Here is a 15,791-nt window from a genome sequence, read left to right on the forward strand (position 1 = left end):
ACGTATGATTTGCTTTGGGTGAATTGACAGTATTTCTGTGGAGGGAAATTCTGCCTTATAAATCCGTTGGGTCTCAGAAATATCACAAACATGGATAAGGGTAATCCAGGAATGCAGCAATTTCTAAACTTTCTGGCAAAGTCTGAAGCCTTTTAAGAAAGTGAAGTAGCCATGGGGTAATAAGAAAAGTTCTTGTACAGAAAAGAGAAAATTGAAAGTGAAAGGAAATATTACATGGTTAACCCTGACAATGGTAGGAGGTATTCAGTAGGGCTGTAGAGATCTCTGCTGGGTTTGGGCTTTTCACCGTGTTCACAAATGCCCTGGAAACCAGGATGAGCTGTGAGGTGAAAGTGCTTGCTGATGACCCAGAGTACTTGCCGATGACCCAAAATCTTGCACAGGGTTGTGAGATTGATGGGTGACTCTGAGAAATTACAACAAGACCTTATGACCTGTGTGACTTGATATTAAGTGTGGATTAAATTGTTTTGAAAGATTTGAAACTATGCACATGTGGGAGAGCAGCAGGTGCAATGTCAAATAGGATGATTGACTCTGAACTGACGATTACCAATAGTCAGCAAGGTTTTGGAGCTGTGATACGTTGGTGAGAGCATCCATTATATGCTCAATAGTAAAATAGAAAAGTAAACCAATTGTTAGGTTTATTGGCAAAGAACAAGATATTTGTTTATTGGCAAAGAACTGTATATTTTTCTCCCACACCTTGAGTAACGCATGCACCTGTGGTCCCTAAATTTTAGAAAGGCTGTAGTAGAACTGGAAAAAGCTCATAGAAGGACTTTGAGAGCAGTGGTATGGAATTGCTTATGTATAAGGCAAAGCTAAGTAGGCTGGAACTCTTCAGCCTGGGAAAGGTGACAGAGGGGATTGAAGCCCTGACAAAAGTCTAAGGAAGTGTAAGTTGCACGAAGAGGATGGAAACTTGTACTTCTCTTCCTGCGCAAGAACTTGATAGGGGCATTGCTTTAAGCTAGTAGTTTATAAACCAACAATAGGGAGAGCTTCTTTACAGCAAGTTATGTACTGTTAAAATTCTTTATATAGATTTGGAGGTTAATAGATAAGTATGTGAGGGAATCCATTGTGGGTTATCAAAGAGACAGACTGCAGGAAATCCAAGAATTGAAAATAGTTGGAGGATGGGAAAGCACGCAGAGGAAGTAAGATAAATTCTATTCTTAACCTTCCTTAAGCGTCTACTTCTGGCTACTTTGGAGACAGGAGACTGAGCTAAATAAGCCTTTGATACAATGTACTACAGTATTTACTATGCTGTGTTCCTGGTGTGTGATCTTGTTTGGGTGTAGAGGATTTTTATTAAAAACATTTTTTTTGAGGGGAGTGTTTATTGAAATGAGACCAAAACTTTTTTTTGTGCTTCTTGATGAGTTGTATACAAACATGTAATTTTGATTGTGCTCATTTTCTACGGTATGTGGAATTTTTTAGTTAATTTCCAGCTTCCTGTTCACCGAGACAAATAAAGCACTAAGGAAAAGAGATTTTCTTAATTGCTATACTGTAACTAGTCTTTGATCAACACTTAGCAGATTGTGGAGACCTAAACAGTTAAATTACTGTAGAAATGTGATACAACTGCTCAGTAGTACCACTTTATGCTGGGTGCAAGAACTTTTCATGCAGCAATTCATGACTGCTTGAATTGAGATATAATGAAAATGGGAAACAAAGCTGTATGTCACAGTCATGAAACCTACATACTACTTACTTGCAGTACTTAGATGCAGTAACGCAAGTTAGGAATGTTCAAGGGCCTCTATGAATGATAATCTGTTGCATTTTTTATTTGTTAATCTGGAGTTTATATCAAATGAACTAGTACATGTTAACAGTTCGTCATTAACACTATGGTGTGTATTGTCACCGATATCTGTGTTGTAGGGAGAAGTGACAGTCACAGGTTTCCCTGCGTTAAAGGGCAGTATTTGGATGCAGGAAGTAAAACAGATAAGGGTGGCTTTTTTTGTTTTGTTTTGATTTTATTTTCCTTAGAGGAGGGGGTTTTGTTTCTAAAGTATTAGTTCAGGGGTTGGCTTTCCTCTCTAAGAGAGTGCTCTAGCAGAACTTGTACTGGCACAGGGATGGTGGGGTAAGGAGCAATGCATGCGCTAGTACAGCATCCCCTGTCCATATTTTCTCCATTCAAAAGGATGACCAATCTTGAGGGAACTTGGAGGATGAGGGAGAATATCTGCTTATTCTTTTCAAAGACTTGGATTTTGTCTTGCCTGAAACTGGAATTGAGAGTTCATATTAAACACATACGATGGTAATCTGTGAAGTTTCTCAGTAGGAGTATGATTGTGCAGCAAAATAGTATGTTGGCTGCAGAGAAGCTATCACGCATCCCTTTACTTGCTGCTGACATAAACCACATTGGAACTTACTGACCTAAAGTTAAAAAATGCTGTGTTCTTTCTCTTAATTGTCTTAATCATCAGGGAGTATGAGTAATGCATATAATTTTTACATTAGCTGTTTTGCAATCTATTTGTATTACTTGTATATTATATTGTGTATTTATAATATTCTCTTGTAAAGAAGGAAAAAGCTGTAATCTCTAGGCAAAGAATAGAATAACACCTAATTTGTTTACACTGACAATGAAAATTTGCCTGTGTTTAACTCACACACGCAAACTCATTTAAGAAATTAAACTAATTGAATTACTTTTTTCCCCAAATTCTTGTCTTTTGTTTCCTAGCATGTATTCTTTTCAGGGAACAGTGGGTGTCTGGTTTTTAAACATCACTCTGCTTTTTTGTATGTAGTGCGCACTACTGAAGTCTTTCAAATGCGTTGGGAAGTTTGTACAAAGTAAGACATTGTACAAGTAAAATGCAAGTTTACCTTTTGGAGGTTCAACTCTAAAAACTGTAAAAGAAAACTTTGAATCTTTAGAAACTTTTTGTTAATTATGGTGACTTCTGAGGTAATATGCATTTACATTAATTCTTTTCTTTACAAATGAAAAAGCCAGCCTTGAGATAATTATTAGTATTAAACAGATGACCATGAAATTGAACTGTAGGAAATTAAGTATTTCTGAGCCTATAGCTCTGAGCTGGCTGAAAAGGTGATTTGTTTAATCCCTTTCTTGGCAGAGTTGAAAAGAATAAATTTAAGAAGCAAGCGCGGCAATCTAATTTAGTGGAGTCAGTTGACTTTGATAATACAACTAAGAACACTGCATAGTAATGAGCAGAGCATTCCCACTTTCTGCCTTGAAGTCCTCCTGTATTTTCTTACTCAGTTATGAGTTACCACCATCTGATGTGCTGAGCAGGTGTCTCACTAAAGAGCAGGTTATGATAAGGTCAGCTGGCCCAATTTGATCTACTCTAGGGAGCCATTAGCTGAAAACTTTACTTTCTGAAAAAAGTATGTTTTCCTGTAATGAGTGTCTTATTTCTTTTATAGTTGAAATGAGATGTAACCATTAAGTTCTGCCATTTCTGTTAACAAGAAACGTAGGGGAGAAAATAGGATAACTATAACTTTTCAACAGTACTTAACTGAAAGTACAATAAAAGAGTGTCCAAGTGGTCAGTAGAAAATGAGCTATATGACAAGCACGAAAAAGTTGCGATAAGAGATAGTATTGCTGTAATAAGTGTTTAATGTTTGTTGTGTAACTTGAACGAGCACATGGCACTCACATGCATAGATCCTATGTATTAGACTACACTTATATTTCTGTCAAAGAAATAGGAGAGAATGGAGGAAAGTCACAGTCAATGTAGTCAGTAACTATGGTCATGAGTAGCGTAGCTAACATGGAAGTGAGGTCTGAATTTTGTATTTCTCTAAGCTGTCATGAAGTAATTGCAACAAGAGAACAAAACTGAAAGCTTTTCAATGTTCCAGTTCTTGATATTTTATAATTGTTGTGTTAAATGGCTCGATGGAACCTCATTTCAGAGCTCGTTTGCTTGTTGTAGTACCTTCTGTGGTACTGTGATTTCATACTGTAATATCTTGCAAAACATTCTTTGTGTTTTTGAGTCTGGAATTGCAAGCTATATCTGACGTTCATACCTTATCACTAGATCTTATGGCTATTTAAAATGCTGCATCTGTTGTTGAGTGTTAACACGCTGAAGAGCTTGACTACAGCTTCAACAAGCAGGGCACAGTGTCTTGGTTTTCTTCATACTATGTTCTTTTGTCTTAATGTGTAGCTATCATTTAATATTAATAGCAGTTGCTTATTGAATGACAATGCAAATACAAGGATGATAAAGGTTAGCAATTACTTTTGATTGTGAAGTCCTAAAAGAATAATTATTTTATCCCCTGCCCTTGTCATTAAGAATGAAAAGTGTTTTGCTATGTTGGGACCTCTCTTTAATAGCACTGTATTGACTGCTGTACATGGGATACTTCAGACATTCCCTACATTTGAAGATTGCACGACTTCTGAAAAACTATGTTGTACAGTTGCTGATTACTTTCTTGTTAAAATCAATGCAATAAATACTCTTGCTTTTTAAGCTATAAAGGTGTAGAATGATCAGTTTGCTTGCAGTGCTTTAAGTAATAAAGTTAAAAACAAATCCATCATTTTCTCAAATGTCTCAGTCCATTGTTATATAGGCAGAAACTAATCAGCAAGTTTTGTCTGATGACTTTCCACAGAGTGGAGAACGCTTGCACCAAACTTGTTCGGGCAGCCCAGATGCTACAAGGAGACCCTTATTCAGTACCAGCTCGTGACTATCTAATTGATGGATCAAGAGGCATCCTTTCTGGAACATCAGACTTACTTCTGACATTCGATGAAGCAGAGGTAGGAATAACAACATGACTGACATAGGTATCTGCATAATGATATTAATTCAAATACCCACCTGAGTCAGCTAATCTAGATGATTGAGTAGATGAATGTGGTTTTGATCATTTTAGCTTGATTGAAAGCGTATTTTGCATTCCTTCCTGTCAGAAGGAACTTAGGCTTGTTGCTCTGTTTTGTTAAGGGCATCTTTGTATGACTTAATGTTTAGGCGCTGCCTGTAATTATTCCTCAGAAAGACCAGATCCCATCAACCCTGTCTTACACCTTCCTGACGCTTTTCTGTATTCCCTTCACCATACCCATTACTGATCCTTAGTTTCTCTGCATCCCTTCACTGCAACACCTTAGGCCACTTCCTAACTTGTCTGTCCGACTCATTTAGCTGTGGCAATTTAATTGGCCTTGGGGCACGGGAGGTGATATAAATTTGGACTGTCTGGCTGATCAGCAAGAAGATGTGTTCTGATAGATCTTAATAGTTGCTACATTTTGGCTGCTGCACAAGGCAAAAAGTGGCTCAGAGGTGGTGTTTGTCCATCCTCAGATAAAAAAGAGCCAGAGTTGCAAGGAAACTTTAAGAGGTTTTGAGTGTCTTATATTTAAAAATGTTTCCTTGTTAGAAGTCTTTCTTACTCTTGTGATCCTCTTTCTGGGAATGTGGAGTCTTGCTTGTTTCTAAGTAGCAACTATCATGCTACTATGAGGAAATGAAGCTCACACTGTTAGAAATGCTGATGTTAATTCTAAATTTTAACCACATAGCAATCTGTTAATCTATGAAATCGTGTTATTCTTCCTGCTGTTCTGAGTAGTCTAACATGGCATCCTTGTCTCTCATTTAATCATCTTATGGTAGTGTTAGCATGCTCCTTTGAAATGAGAATGCTATGGGATTTCTCTCTGGCACTTGTGATAACTCATTATCTTAAGTGGTTTTTAATAGATGCTACGAAGTGTTACAGGACAGAATTGCAAGGAGGTTAATAGCTTTTAATCTCCCTACTTTCAGTGTTTATGAAATGAGTTGACTTTTGTGGAGTTCATGCTTCATTGAACTAGTCTGACAACTGCACATTAACCAAAAGAATAATATTTGTCTGGAATGATTGACTTTTCACAAATACAAAAGTTGGCATGTCTCTATCCTGCTGTGTTTCAAGATAAACTAATATTGGGGCAAAACTGAAATGACTTTTAGAGGAAACTATGATCTGTTCTAGGGACTGAACACTGCATGTGGTTAATACAAATTAAATGTTAATTAACTCATTCTTCAATGAGAATTGTATGTGGTGTTGTCAGAAATAATGTTGTTCAGGAGGTTAGAAGATTAACTGGCAGAGAACTCTGTTTTGGAATCAAGTATCAACTGAAAAAGTTAAGCTGAGGCAGATGTCCAGAGGTAAAAAAAGTACAGTCTTCACATTTTTCTGGAAAGCTTAAGGTGTTGGATCTATCTTTCCCATTGGAATGCTGGATAATGCTTTATCCATATGTAAAGCTGTATGGTGAATAATATTTCCTCTGAAGGCTTGGAGTCTGCTTTCTATGTAGTTTTGCTTTGTGATTTAAGTTAAATATTTTTTGTTGAAATTGCAGTGAAATACTTGAAGCATGCCAGCATACTTAAATGCACCTCCTTATAACCTATTTTCTCAGCACTATCCTTCATTTATCATACAAAGTGAAAACAGTGCAAGTCGGATTTTGCATTTCTGAGTAGTGGAATGCTGATTAAATATTGTCTTTGTCAATACAGTTCTCTTGAGTAATGGCATTGTGGGTAACTTAATCAGTATCCCAGACCTTTGTGATTGCCCACATGTCATATTAGCAAATGCTATACCTATTCTGTTCTAATAATAGGCTTGCATTTCTAATTCAAGTGTAACTTAGCTTCATCTAATAAATGATGGAATATTCCTTTTTTAGGTCCGTAAAATCATCCGTGTCTGCAAAGGAATATTGGAATATCTGACTGTGGCGGAAGTAGTAGAGACTATGGAGGATTTGGTGACATACACAAAGAATCTAGGGCCAGGTTTGATTTGCTACAGTCTGTCATAAATCTACTAAGTATAGTCTTTTGCACTACCTTTTTTGCCCCTCAGCACCTTCCTCACCCAAGTTTTGAGTGTTTGGACAATGATAAAGCTGTTGCTTTGAAAGTGTTTGTTGGAAAGAGTTTTAAAGTAGAGGGTGAATGATGACTATTTTCTGATTCGCATTCTCTCTTAAGAATGCAGAAGAGTCAAGATGTTAGTAAATGATATGTGCTACACAGATGATATGTACTGTACTTTTCCTACTCTGTTATATGAGGGAAGTAAGCATGCATTAGTAAGAGTAAAACAAACGAACTGAAAAAGCTGTGTAATTAAGCACTCACAGCTGTGGAGTCCATTAAGCTGATAAAATGTCTGTACTAACTGAAATGGTTAGGCCTAGTAGGAATTTCTTGGAGTAGTATAAGCTACATGTCATATATTAGCATCTTAAGGTTGCAGAAATAGCTGTCTTGCAGTACAGTACAAAAGCCCAGCTGTTACAGAAGTTCTTTTTGTTCATTATTTGGTGCTCCTTCACTACTTGTTACTTTACTCTGGTAACTCACACTTTCACTGGTGGAAGTGATTGGTAAGTGAAGCCCTGGGTTGCTATGGAGGAAACTTACATTCATCTCTGTCATCTACTACTCCAAATGCTTTTGTTTCAGCAAGCATAAAGTAGTTTAAGTATTGAACAAAAGCATTCTATAAAATCTAGATGTGGTGGTAATGTAGGAAGACATTGGAATTAAAGTTGCACTGAACTAAAGAACGCTTACATAAACAGAGAGGAATCTAGTTAGTACTTTATATATATATAAATAAGAATACATATATAGTGTAAGAATAACTAGCTCATAAATGAAATGACTAGCAGGTCTCATGCCACAGAGCCTGTTTGTAGATTATCCTGGTTTTATTTAACATGTATACTTTACCCTGTTTCTAGATGTGAAAAACTTAAGTTCCATATGAAGGTATAGTGTTCTCTAAACTTCTTTTTTATGTCCCACGAGAAGTTACTTCAACTGAATAGATTTTGCCTCATTTTGAACAGGAAAAGGTGAAGCAAAAAGTGCAATCTTCTCTTTCCATGAAGCTTGTTCTTTGACTTGGTATATACAATCTCAGTTTCTCTGTGGTCATTGTCTTCCATGTCTTTAAAATGGGAGTTTCCCCAAACTTCAGTTTACTCTGTTGGGCTCAGTCACAAGCATTTGGGACTTTTCATTGAACCTCACAGACATAATTTGCTGTTACATGTATATGATAGACATAATAGTTGTTGGGCAAGTGTCTTAATAATTCTTAGTGAGATGTAGGCTTGTACCTTTATTGCAAATAATCTGTAAACTCAGGCTGTCCTGAATAAATAGCTAATCTTGTGCTCGTGGCATACTTTAGAAGCAGTGTCTTTGCCTGAACTAAATGCTGCTCAACACTTACAGCCCATGCCCACAAAACTTTTCATGCCTGTTATCCTTGTTCCCTTCAGCTATATCAGTGGTCATCTGAACTTAACTGTTAATGTGAGTGCTACATAAATAACGTACACTTAAAATCAACAAAGCGCTTACAGGTTTTATGTTGGAAGTAGAGAGGAGAACATGATTATCTATTTAGGCTCTTGTCATTTGAAAGGAAAGGTGGTTCTGCACACCTTATCCCTCTATGGTGTTGATGTGGGGATTCTACTACCTTTCAGTGTTGTCATTAAAGCTCATTTAACCTTTTTATCGTATTAAGGTGCCAAAGACGCTAACCAGCATAAAAGTAATTCAGCCGAAGAATATACAGCTTTCTTCCAGTTCTGTCCCCTTTAGGGGAGAGAGAAAGTAGGACCGCAACAGCACCAGTTTAAAATCAGTATAAATTTTTATGAAGCTGTGTCTGAAGTTTCCACATGAGCTATGTGTAAACCTCACAAGTCTTAGCTATTGCAAATAGATTTGCTCTAGGATAAATTTAATTCTTTCCACACTTCTAGAGCACTGAAATATTTCCAGCAGAACTGAAGTATAAATAGATACAATTCTTGAACTCTGGTAGAACCTCAAGACAGGCAAACCCCTGATGTTTCCTTTTTCTGCCATTCATAGTTAAGGCTTTGATCAAGTCTTAACAGAAAAGGAAAAAAACCCCAACCTTTAAATTAGCTTCCAGAGTTCATGAAGTGACTTCATCTAAAGCAGTCATTTCAGATATTTTCCTATATTATTCTGAGATTTTAAATCAAGAACTTTGAGGAGGTCATTCTACTTTGCATAGTGGCTAGGTTTTGAATCAGTGGCTTCTCTGAAGCATCTGGAATATGTTTTCAGTAACAGCTGCTAATATAAAAATTAAGTTTTAAACTTCAATATAGTTGTCATAACTCATTACACTTTGTTCTTGTTTAGAAAGCTCAACTGTTGCAAATTAGACTTAATACTACATTTCTTTATGACTATGTTCAATTACTTTAATCTTTAGGAATGACAAAGATGGCCAAAATGATTGATGAGAGACAGCAAGAATTAACTCATCAGGAACACAGGGTTATGCTGGTAAACTCCATGAATACTGTGAAGGAGCTATTACCAGTACTTATTTCAGGTATTTTTTGCTTTAATTTTTAGTATCACTCTGCATTGCTGTCTCTTTTGAACTGGAGTTCCAGTGTCTTATGTTTATTAAAAATAACAGCCTTGACATTGCTTCTGCACTTCTTGCAAATAACTGTGCTTCTTGTATTAAAACTATAATATCTTTGAGATAAAATGCTTCATGCAAAGGAAAATGTACTACCTCTGTATAAATGCAGTAGGAGGTCACCTTGAGCATCGATTGTATCTTGCATGTACCTTTTTCTAATCTATGGTATTTTCATAGCCATGAAGATTTTCGTAACCACGAAAAATTCTAAAAGCCAGGGAATAGAAGAGGCCTTGAAAAATCGCAATTTCACAGTAGAGAAAATGAGTGCTGAGATAAATGAAATAATCCGTGTATTACAACTTACTTCCTGGGATGAAGATGCCTGGGCGAGCAAGGTATGTTTCACACCTACATTTGTATGTAGAAGGCTAATTTTTGTCTATTGTGTTATATACTTACAAACTTGTGGTTTTGAGACTGTTGAAATATGTATTTGTGCATCAGTTTTGTAACACTGTGTAATCACATCATATAATCTCTTCAAGGTCGAAGAAAATCTTCAGAGGTGATTGTATTAACATATCTTTCAAAATTAGCCTTCTCTCAATAAGCTAAGTTAAAGGAGCGTGGCACTTGCAGTAAACCACTGAGCCACCCTCACCTGAATGATCAAACAGAAGACTTAGATTTGTTCATGGTTTAGTTTTGGCTTGATTAGAAAATCCTGGAATGCAACGTTTTGCTCTCAGAGAAGGATTTTTCTTTCTATATATAGCTACCTACATAATCATATTTGACAGAGGAAAGTTAGATAGAAAAGTTATCTTTCTATACGTTAAACTGGTCTTGCCAGCTAGGCATTCATAAGTGAGATTACTTAGATTACCTGAGATTTTTCCTAGATGCTACTAGAAGAGATTGGCTGCTGTCATATTCCTTGTGCAGAAGGCCTGAAGTTGAGAAATTTTAGTCGATTTAGGGGATCCCTGCTTGAACAACTCTCCCTTTTCCCCCTCCCTCGTTTTTTAGTCTGGACATGGGAGTAAATGTCAAGTGTTTACCTTGTCTCAAAGAAATATACGTTAGACTGAACTGCATTTGTGGGTAAGTGTGATGTCTGTGAAGCTGGCATATGGACAGTATTGGTTCCTTACAAGTCAGTGTTAAGCTGTGTAAGTGACTGCAGCCACTTACCTGGAGGTAAGTGGCGCTCTTAAGCGATACCCACTGAAGACACTGAAATGTCTAGCGGACTGTAAAGCAGGTCTGCCAGACAGAATCGTAAAAGTGTTGTTGTGGGCTTACACATAAATGTAGCTGCTAACTGAAATTCCTGCCAATTTTTTGAGTACCTTGAGGTAAATTGCTGAAGGGATTTTTGCTTTATGAGCAACAAGTAACTGTAAATGTATTTGAATAAGATATGGAGACCTGAAGCCAGACTTATTAACAAATGGAATCTTGCAGAAAATCTAACATTGATGTAATCTAGACATTAAAATCACTTCGGCCTATATTGTTTGGCACTTGACCCTTAGTTTGCCTTTTGAGTTATTTTGTCACTGTCACTTCCTTATTATGACTACTTTATGCATCTTTGTTTTTGTTCTCCTGTTTCTTACCCTTTTCTCACCTTTAGAAGGTAAGCTTTCTTCCACACCCTACACCTCTACCTTGTACTAAAACCAAAAAAGCATGTATGTGGGATTTTGTGCTGTGTGCAGACTGTGTGCTGTGCAACTTTTTATTTGTGTGCCAGCTGTGACACCATACTTATGTATATGCACACAGAAGTTTTAAAAAGATCTTAATAGCTCTGTCTAGTTATATGTAGACTTGGCTGTCACTAAGAGAATGGTAATTGCAAGCTCAACTGCATTAAGAGTGTCTTTCTGAGTTTGATTAGAGTTAGCCCAAGATTTTAGAGCACATCCTTGCTGAATGCTTTTGTGTTAATTTCTGTTACTAGTCTCTGTAGCTACAAATAAAGGGTCCAATCACGCAGGAACAAGCTTTCTGCATATGCAGTAAGCTTTATTAAATCAGGAACTTTCTGCATTCTGTAGTATTTCACCAGCAGCTTTACTTCAGTTTAAAAGACTTGTGTTCTTCACATACCTGTTCTAGGCCTATAACTTCAGTTTTGTATGTGCATTTTTACTATTCAGTTTTATTTTCGGATTTAAGCATTCCTGTATTTTATGGAATACAGATAGAGTTTTATTTTACACAAGAAGTTTGGAAATTTTTGTGGTAAAAAACATGACTGTTGCAAAAAGTTGTCAATTTAGCTGTAGGAAATTATTTTTCCTTTTGTTAGTGAGGCAGATTAATAAAGGATTTTATTAAGAAAATAGTTGGTGTATTAGCAGTATTTCCAAATGGAAAATATTGGTCATTATGCTTGATGCATAAATATGCTGTGTGGACTGTTATAATCGAAATATCATTGTGTTCTGAATTGAGAACTTCTTTATTGTATTTTGTTTCTGAATTAAGGTACACTGACAATTTGGAACTGTAGCACTGGGCATTAGCCAAACAGTTATGACAAAGAAAAATGCAGTGGGATGAAGTAGGAACTAGTTTGCTGATGGCCACCTATTACAGAGCTTCTGCTATGTTTGCATATATTTCTAACAGTTGACTTACTCATTATTTTTCTGGGAGGGAGACGGAGGAGCGCTTTAATGCTGCTTGAGGTTACTGTTGCATGTGTTTTGTGCCTGGCAGTGAAGAGAAAGATTTTTTCCCCATGCTTTTCTGGAGCAAAGTAAGGTGTGTTTGGGGGTGCACAGCCTTCAATTTTTACCTGCATAGTACATGCTATTGTTGCTGTTGGCGTTTACGTTATGTTTATTATTCTATCTTGAATTGTTTATACATTGAAGTATCACAAAATATGCCATGAGATAGTGGAGAATGAACGAGTGTATGGAGCCAGAGATGTAGGCTTTTTTTTGTAAACTGTTTTGTTGGTCTTTCTAGACGCTGAAATGCACATTACTGTTACTGGATTGCAATAATCTCTGCTTGCACCAACACTGGATTTTTTATAATAGTATATTGATTTAGAATTGAAATACTCAGCAAATACTGATCTCTGACAAAATCTTGGAAAAAAAATAAAATCTGTACTTATTTCTTCATTCATAGCTTTGTACCTCTTTTCCTTGAGCTTCTCATTTTACAGAGTTTAGCTTTGTCTTGTATAGTCTTAGTGTTTATTTTTAAATAAACTTGAAGTAATACTCAATTCAAACATCTTCAGTTTTCATAGAAATGGAGGGAGTTAAAAGTTGTAGGAAGCTGAGAACTATCTAGTGTCTTGCAGGATTGAACCCTGGATGTTGACTAAGCTATCTATTCTGCCGGAAGACTTGCTTTGCCTATTTCCTTTGACATTGCCTTCTTTGGTAATGAAATGCAGATATTGCTAGACTAGACCACTTCATTGAGTCAGAGGTTGTGTTTTCTATTCAACAAGGGATTGTGTAGGGTTTGTTTTGCTCCTTTTCAAAACAGTCCCAATACCACCTGCTCCATGAATAATCTCGAAATTCTTGGTAGTGGCAGAAGTGGTGCATAAAGGTATCTTGAATAAGTGCTCATTTGCTTTAGGAAGTGATTTACAAAAAGCCAACTTGCTCTTTTCCCTTCAGATAATGTTGCCCTAGTTGTTTAACTTGATTAACTTAAGCTGTTTATCCCTTCTGAAAAGGTGATAGTGCTGCTTTTCTGGGCAAAAGGAATCTCATTAACAGGGGAACTGTGGGGAGAAGAGGGAAAGAATTATCTTTTGCTGATAAAGCTAGTCTTTATGAAACTTTTTTTGCATGATAGCTGTAGGATTTTTTTCTTTTCATGCTTGCAGCTGATATCCTGCTGGCAAATCCCAAAGAGTAAAATTTTAAACATATTTAGCTGTTTAGGAAGGAACAAGGCATTTAAACAACTGCAGGAATCAGGAGTATCAAGACGCTTTCAAGGAGTAAGACCTTGAGCAAGTTGCTTTGTTTTGTTTAAATTGAGTATGTCTTCTTTTGTCTTCCTGTTTAATAGCCAGAATTGGTGGAGAAGTCCAGACATTTCAGGATTGCTGCACCATTGTCACTTGCCAAGTAGCTGACACCAGACACAGCTGTGGCAGAAACAAAAGTGCAGTACCAACCAACCTAGTTAAGGGTGTATTCTAATTTCCTATTTAAAAATTTCTCATCTCCTTGCAATGAAAACTCCTTATCAGGCCAAAGGTGAGAGGGGTTCCTTGCTGTGGCAGTTTGAGCTGTGAAGATGGAAGATCTGTGCTTTAAGAGCAATTGTCCTGGAACATTTTGACTGCTACACTAGGATTTTATCAGATTTTTTTAAATAAGAAAAGAGGACAGTATTTTGCAAACATGCCTGCAGAGCCACACAGGATAGCAAGATTTCTACTGCAGAGCAATCCAGCCTTCATATGACAGGACAGATAGATCCTGTTATTGGTTGGGTAGTGCTAGTAATTAAAAAATCATGAGTGTAAAAGCTTAAAATACCCTTGATTTTTGTCCCCTGATATAAGACTTTAGATTCTATATAATTTTGCTGAAACTGCAACTCTGCAGGCAGCTGAGACAACACAAAAGCCTGTGTTACTAAGAAGGGAGGGGCAAATACAGTTTTCCCAACACTCCCCTTTTGTTGGCCATCCCACACCTAGCATCTCATCAACATGCTAAGCAGTATCTGTTGCCTTTTAAAAAATTCAGTTAGTTCTTTGTTTCGAATTATTTTTGGGTAGACAGGCCTGCAGTAGACTGTTCATCCCAAACTAAAGTAGCTTCAGCCCATATATAAAACAACAGAAAGCTAACAATCTACCTTCATAGCTACTAAGATTTTTAGATACATTTGAATAGTTAAGTGATTATTTCCTTGTCTCTTGTCATATATTAAATGCACAATTCTCAAGCTATAGAGAAGATGACGTTTAAAAGAATGTGCCCACTTCCCACACCGAACTGCATATCCTACCCTTTGGAAGTTTTTTCAAACGGGTCCTGACCTAAGCTCTGATACCCAGTTTCTAGATTTGAGAACCAATCATCCAGGTGAAAATGATTCTGGTTTTGGTGCCCTCTCAGGCTGTGATTCAAGAGCCCATAAAAATATCTAGCAGAGTATTGCATGACCTTTTAGAAAGTTGGTTGCTGCATACTATTATAATACCTTATGAATAGCTAGCTCACAGACCAACGTGCCTGAATAAAAATGCCAAAATGTTTACAGTGATATATCTTTGAGACTGAGCATGCAGAATGAACAATTCCACAAAAATGTGGCATTTCTTCAGTGTTGTTATGATATCACATGCTATACCAAGTACTGAGCACTGATACTAGGAGGCTTCTCTTCATAAGAATTAGACATGGACAGTCCAATTCAGTTAATAATATGAGAGCCAGGCTTCTTTTCATCATCTATATACTAATCATGGGATGTTAGATGCATTTTAAATAATTTCTGTGACGTGTGGTAAAAAGCTACTTTGGCTTTTTCCCAACTTTCTACTTAAGGTACTTGTTAGGCTTTTCACTATCTTTTCGTTTGTGTAAGATGGGAAGCTTCTGGCCTCTAGTGGAGAGGTGGCACACGAACAATTACAGAATATGCAGAGAAATGACAACTGGATGGTTTTATCTCCTCTAGCCAAAGAGATGTTGGATAGCAACGTAATAGTCAAAGAAGCAGCTTCTCTGATGCTTCTGGCAGAGGAGTTCTGAGTTTAAAATAACCACATGTGAATACCTGTGTTTGTCTCCAAAGACATTAAACTCCATATTTGAGAATTCCAGGAATTAGCTGGCAGTCTATTTTTTCTACAAACAGTAGCTATTTGACTTTAAGCACCAGAGCAGGTGAAAAATGCAGATATGCAGCCTCTTACATTGAAGTAAGTAGTAAAATTCACTGGACAATTTCCGTTTTTGGAAAGTTTAATCTAATTGTTACAACTTTTCTATGCTCCCTGGCATATATTAAGGGAAAAAATAGAACTAATTCCAAGATGCGTGCTTATTAGAGCTCTGACTTTAGAAATTAAAAGACTAGTAAATAAAGGAATAGAAAAATCACTAAAATTGCATGCATATTTTCTGCATTTTGAGTGAAATGAAAATGTCTGTCTTAATTGGGAAGAAGTGATTATGACCTGATAGTTTGAAAATGGGTTTTGAGCTGCTTACATGGGTGTGTTTCTGTAAGTAGACTCTGCTTTATAG

General features: G+C 36.7%; 1 protein-coding gene across 3 annotated transcripts in view; it reads left to right on the top strand.

The window, feature by feature from the left end:
* VCL (vinculin) overlaps nt 1-15,791 on the top strand; it is a 63,296-nt gene that overhangs the window by 24,965 nt on the left and 22,540 nt on the right. For all 3 annotated transcript variants that reach the window (XM_086466455.1, XM_086466454.1, XM_086466456.1), the window contains exons 3-6: nt 4,687-4,837; nt 6,776-6,884; nt 9,364-9,486; nt 9,763-9,923. In XM_086466455.1, the coding sequence (XP_086322581.1) occupies nt 4,687-4,837; nt 6,776-6,884; nt 9,364-9,486; nt 9,763-9,923 (544 nt within the window). The remainder of the gene's footprint in view (nt 1-4,686; nt 4,838-6,775; nt 6,885-9,363; nt 9,487-9,762; nt 9,924-15,791) is intronic.

Source organism: Leptosomus discolor, chromosome 6 (genome assembly GCF_034619465.1).
Source record: "Leptosomus discolor isolate bLepDis1 chromosome 6, bLepDis1.hap2, whole genome shotgun sequence".
Lineage (NCBI taxonomy): Eukaryota > Metazoa > Chordata > Aves > Leptosomiformes > Leptosomidae > Leptosomus > Leptosomus discolor.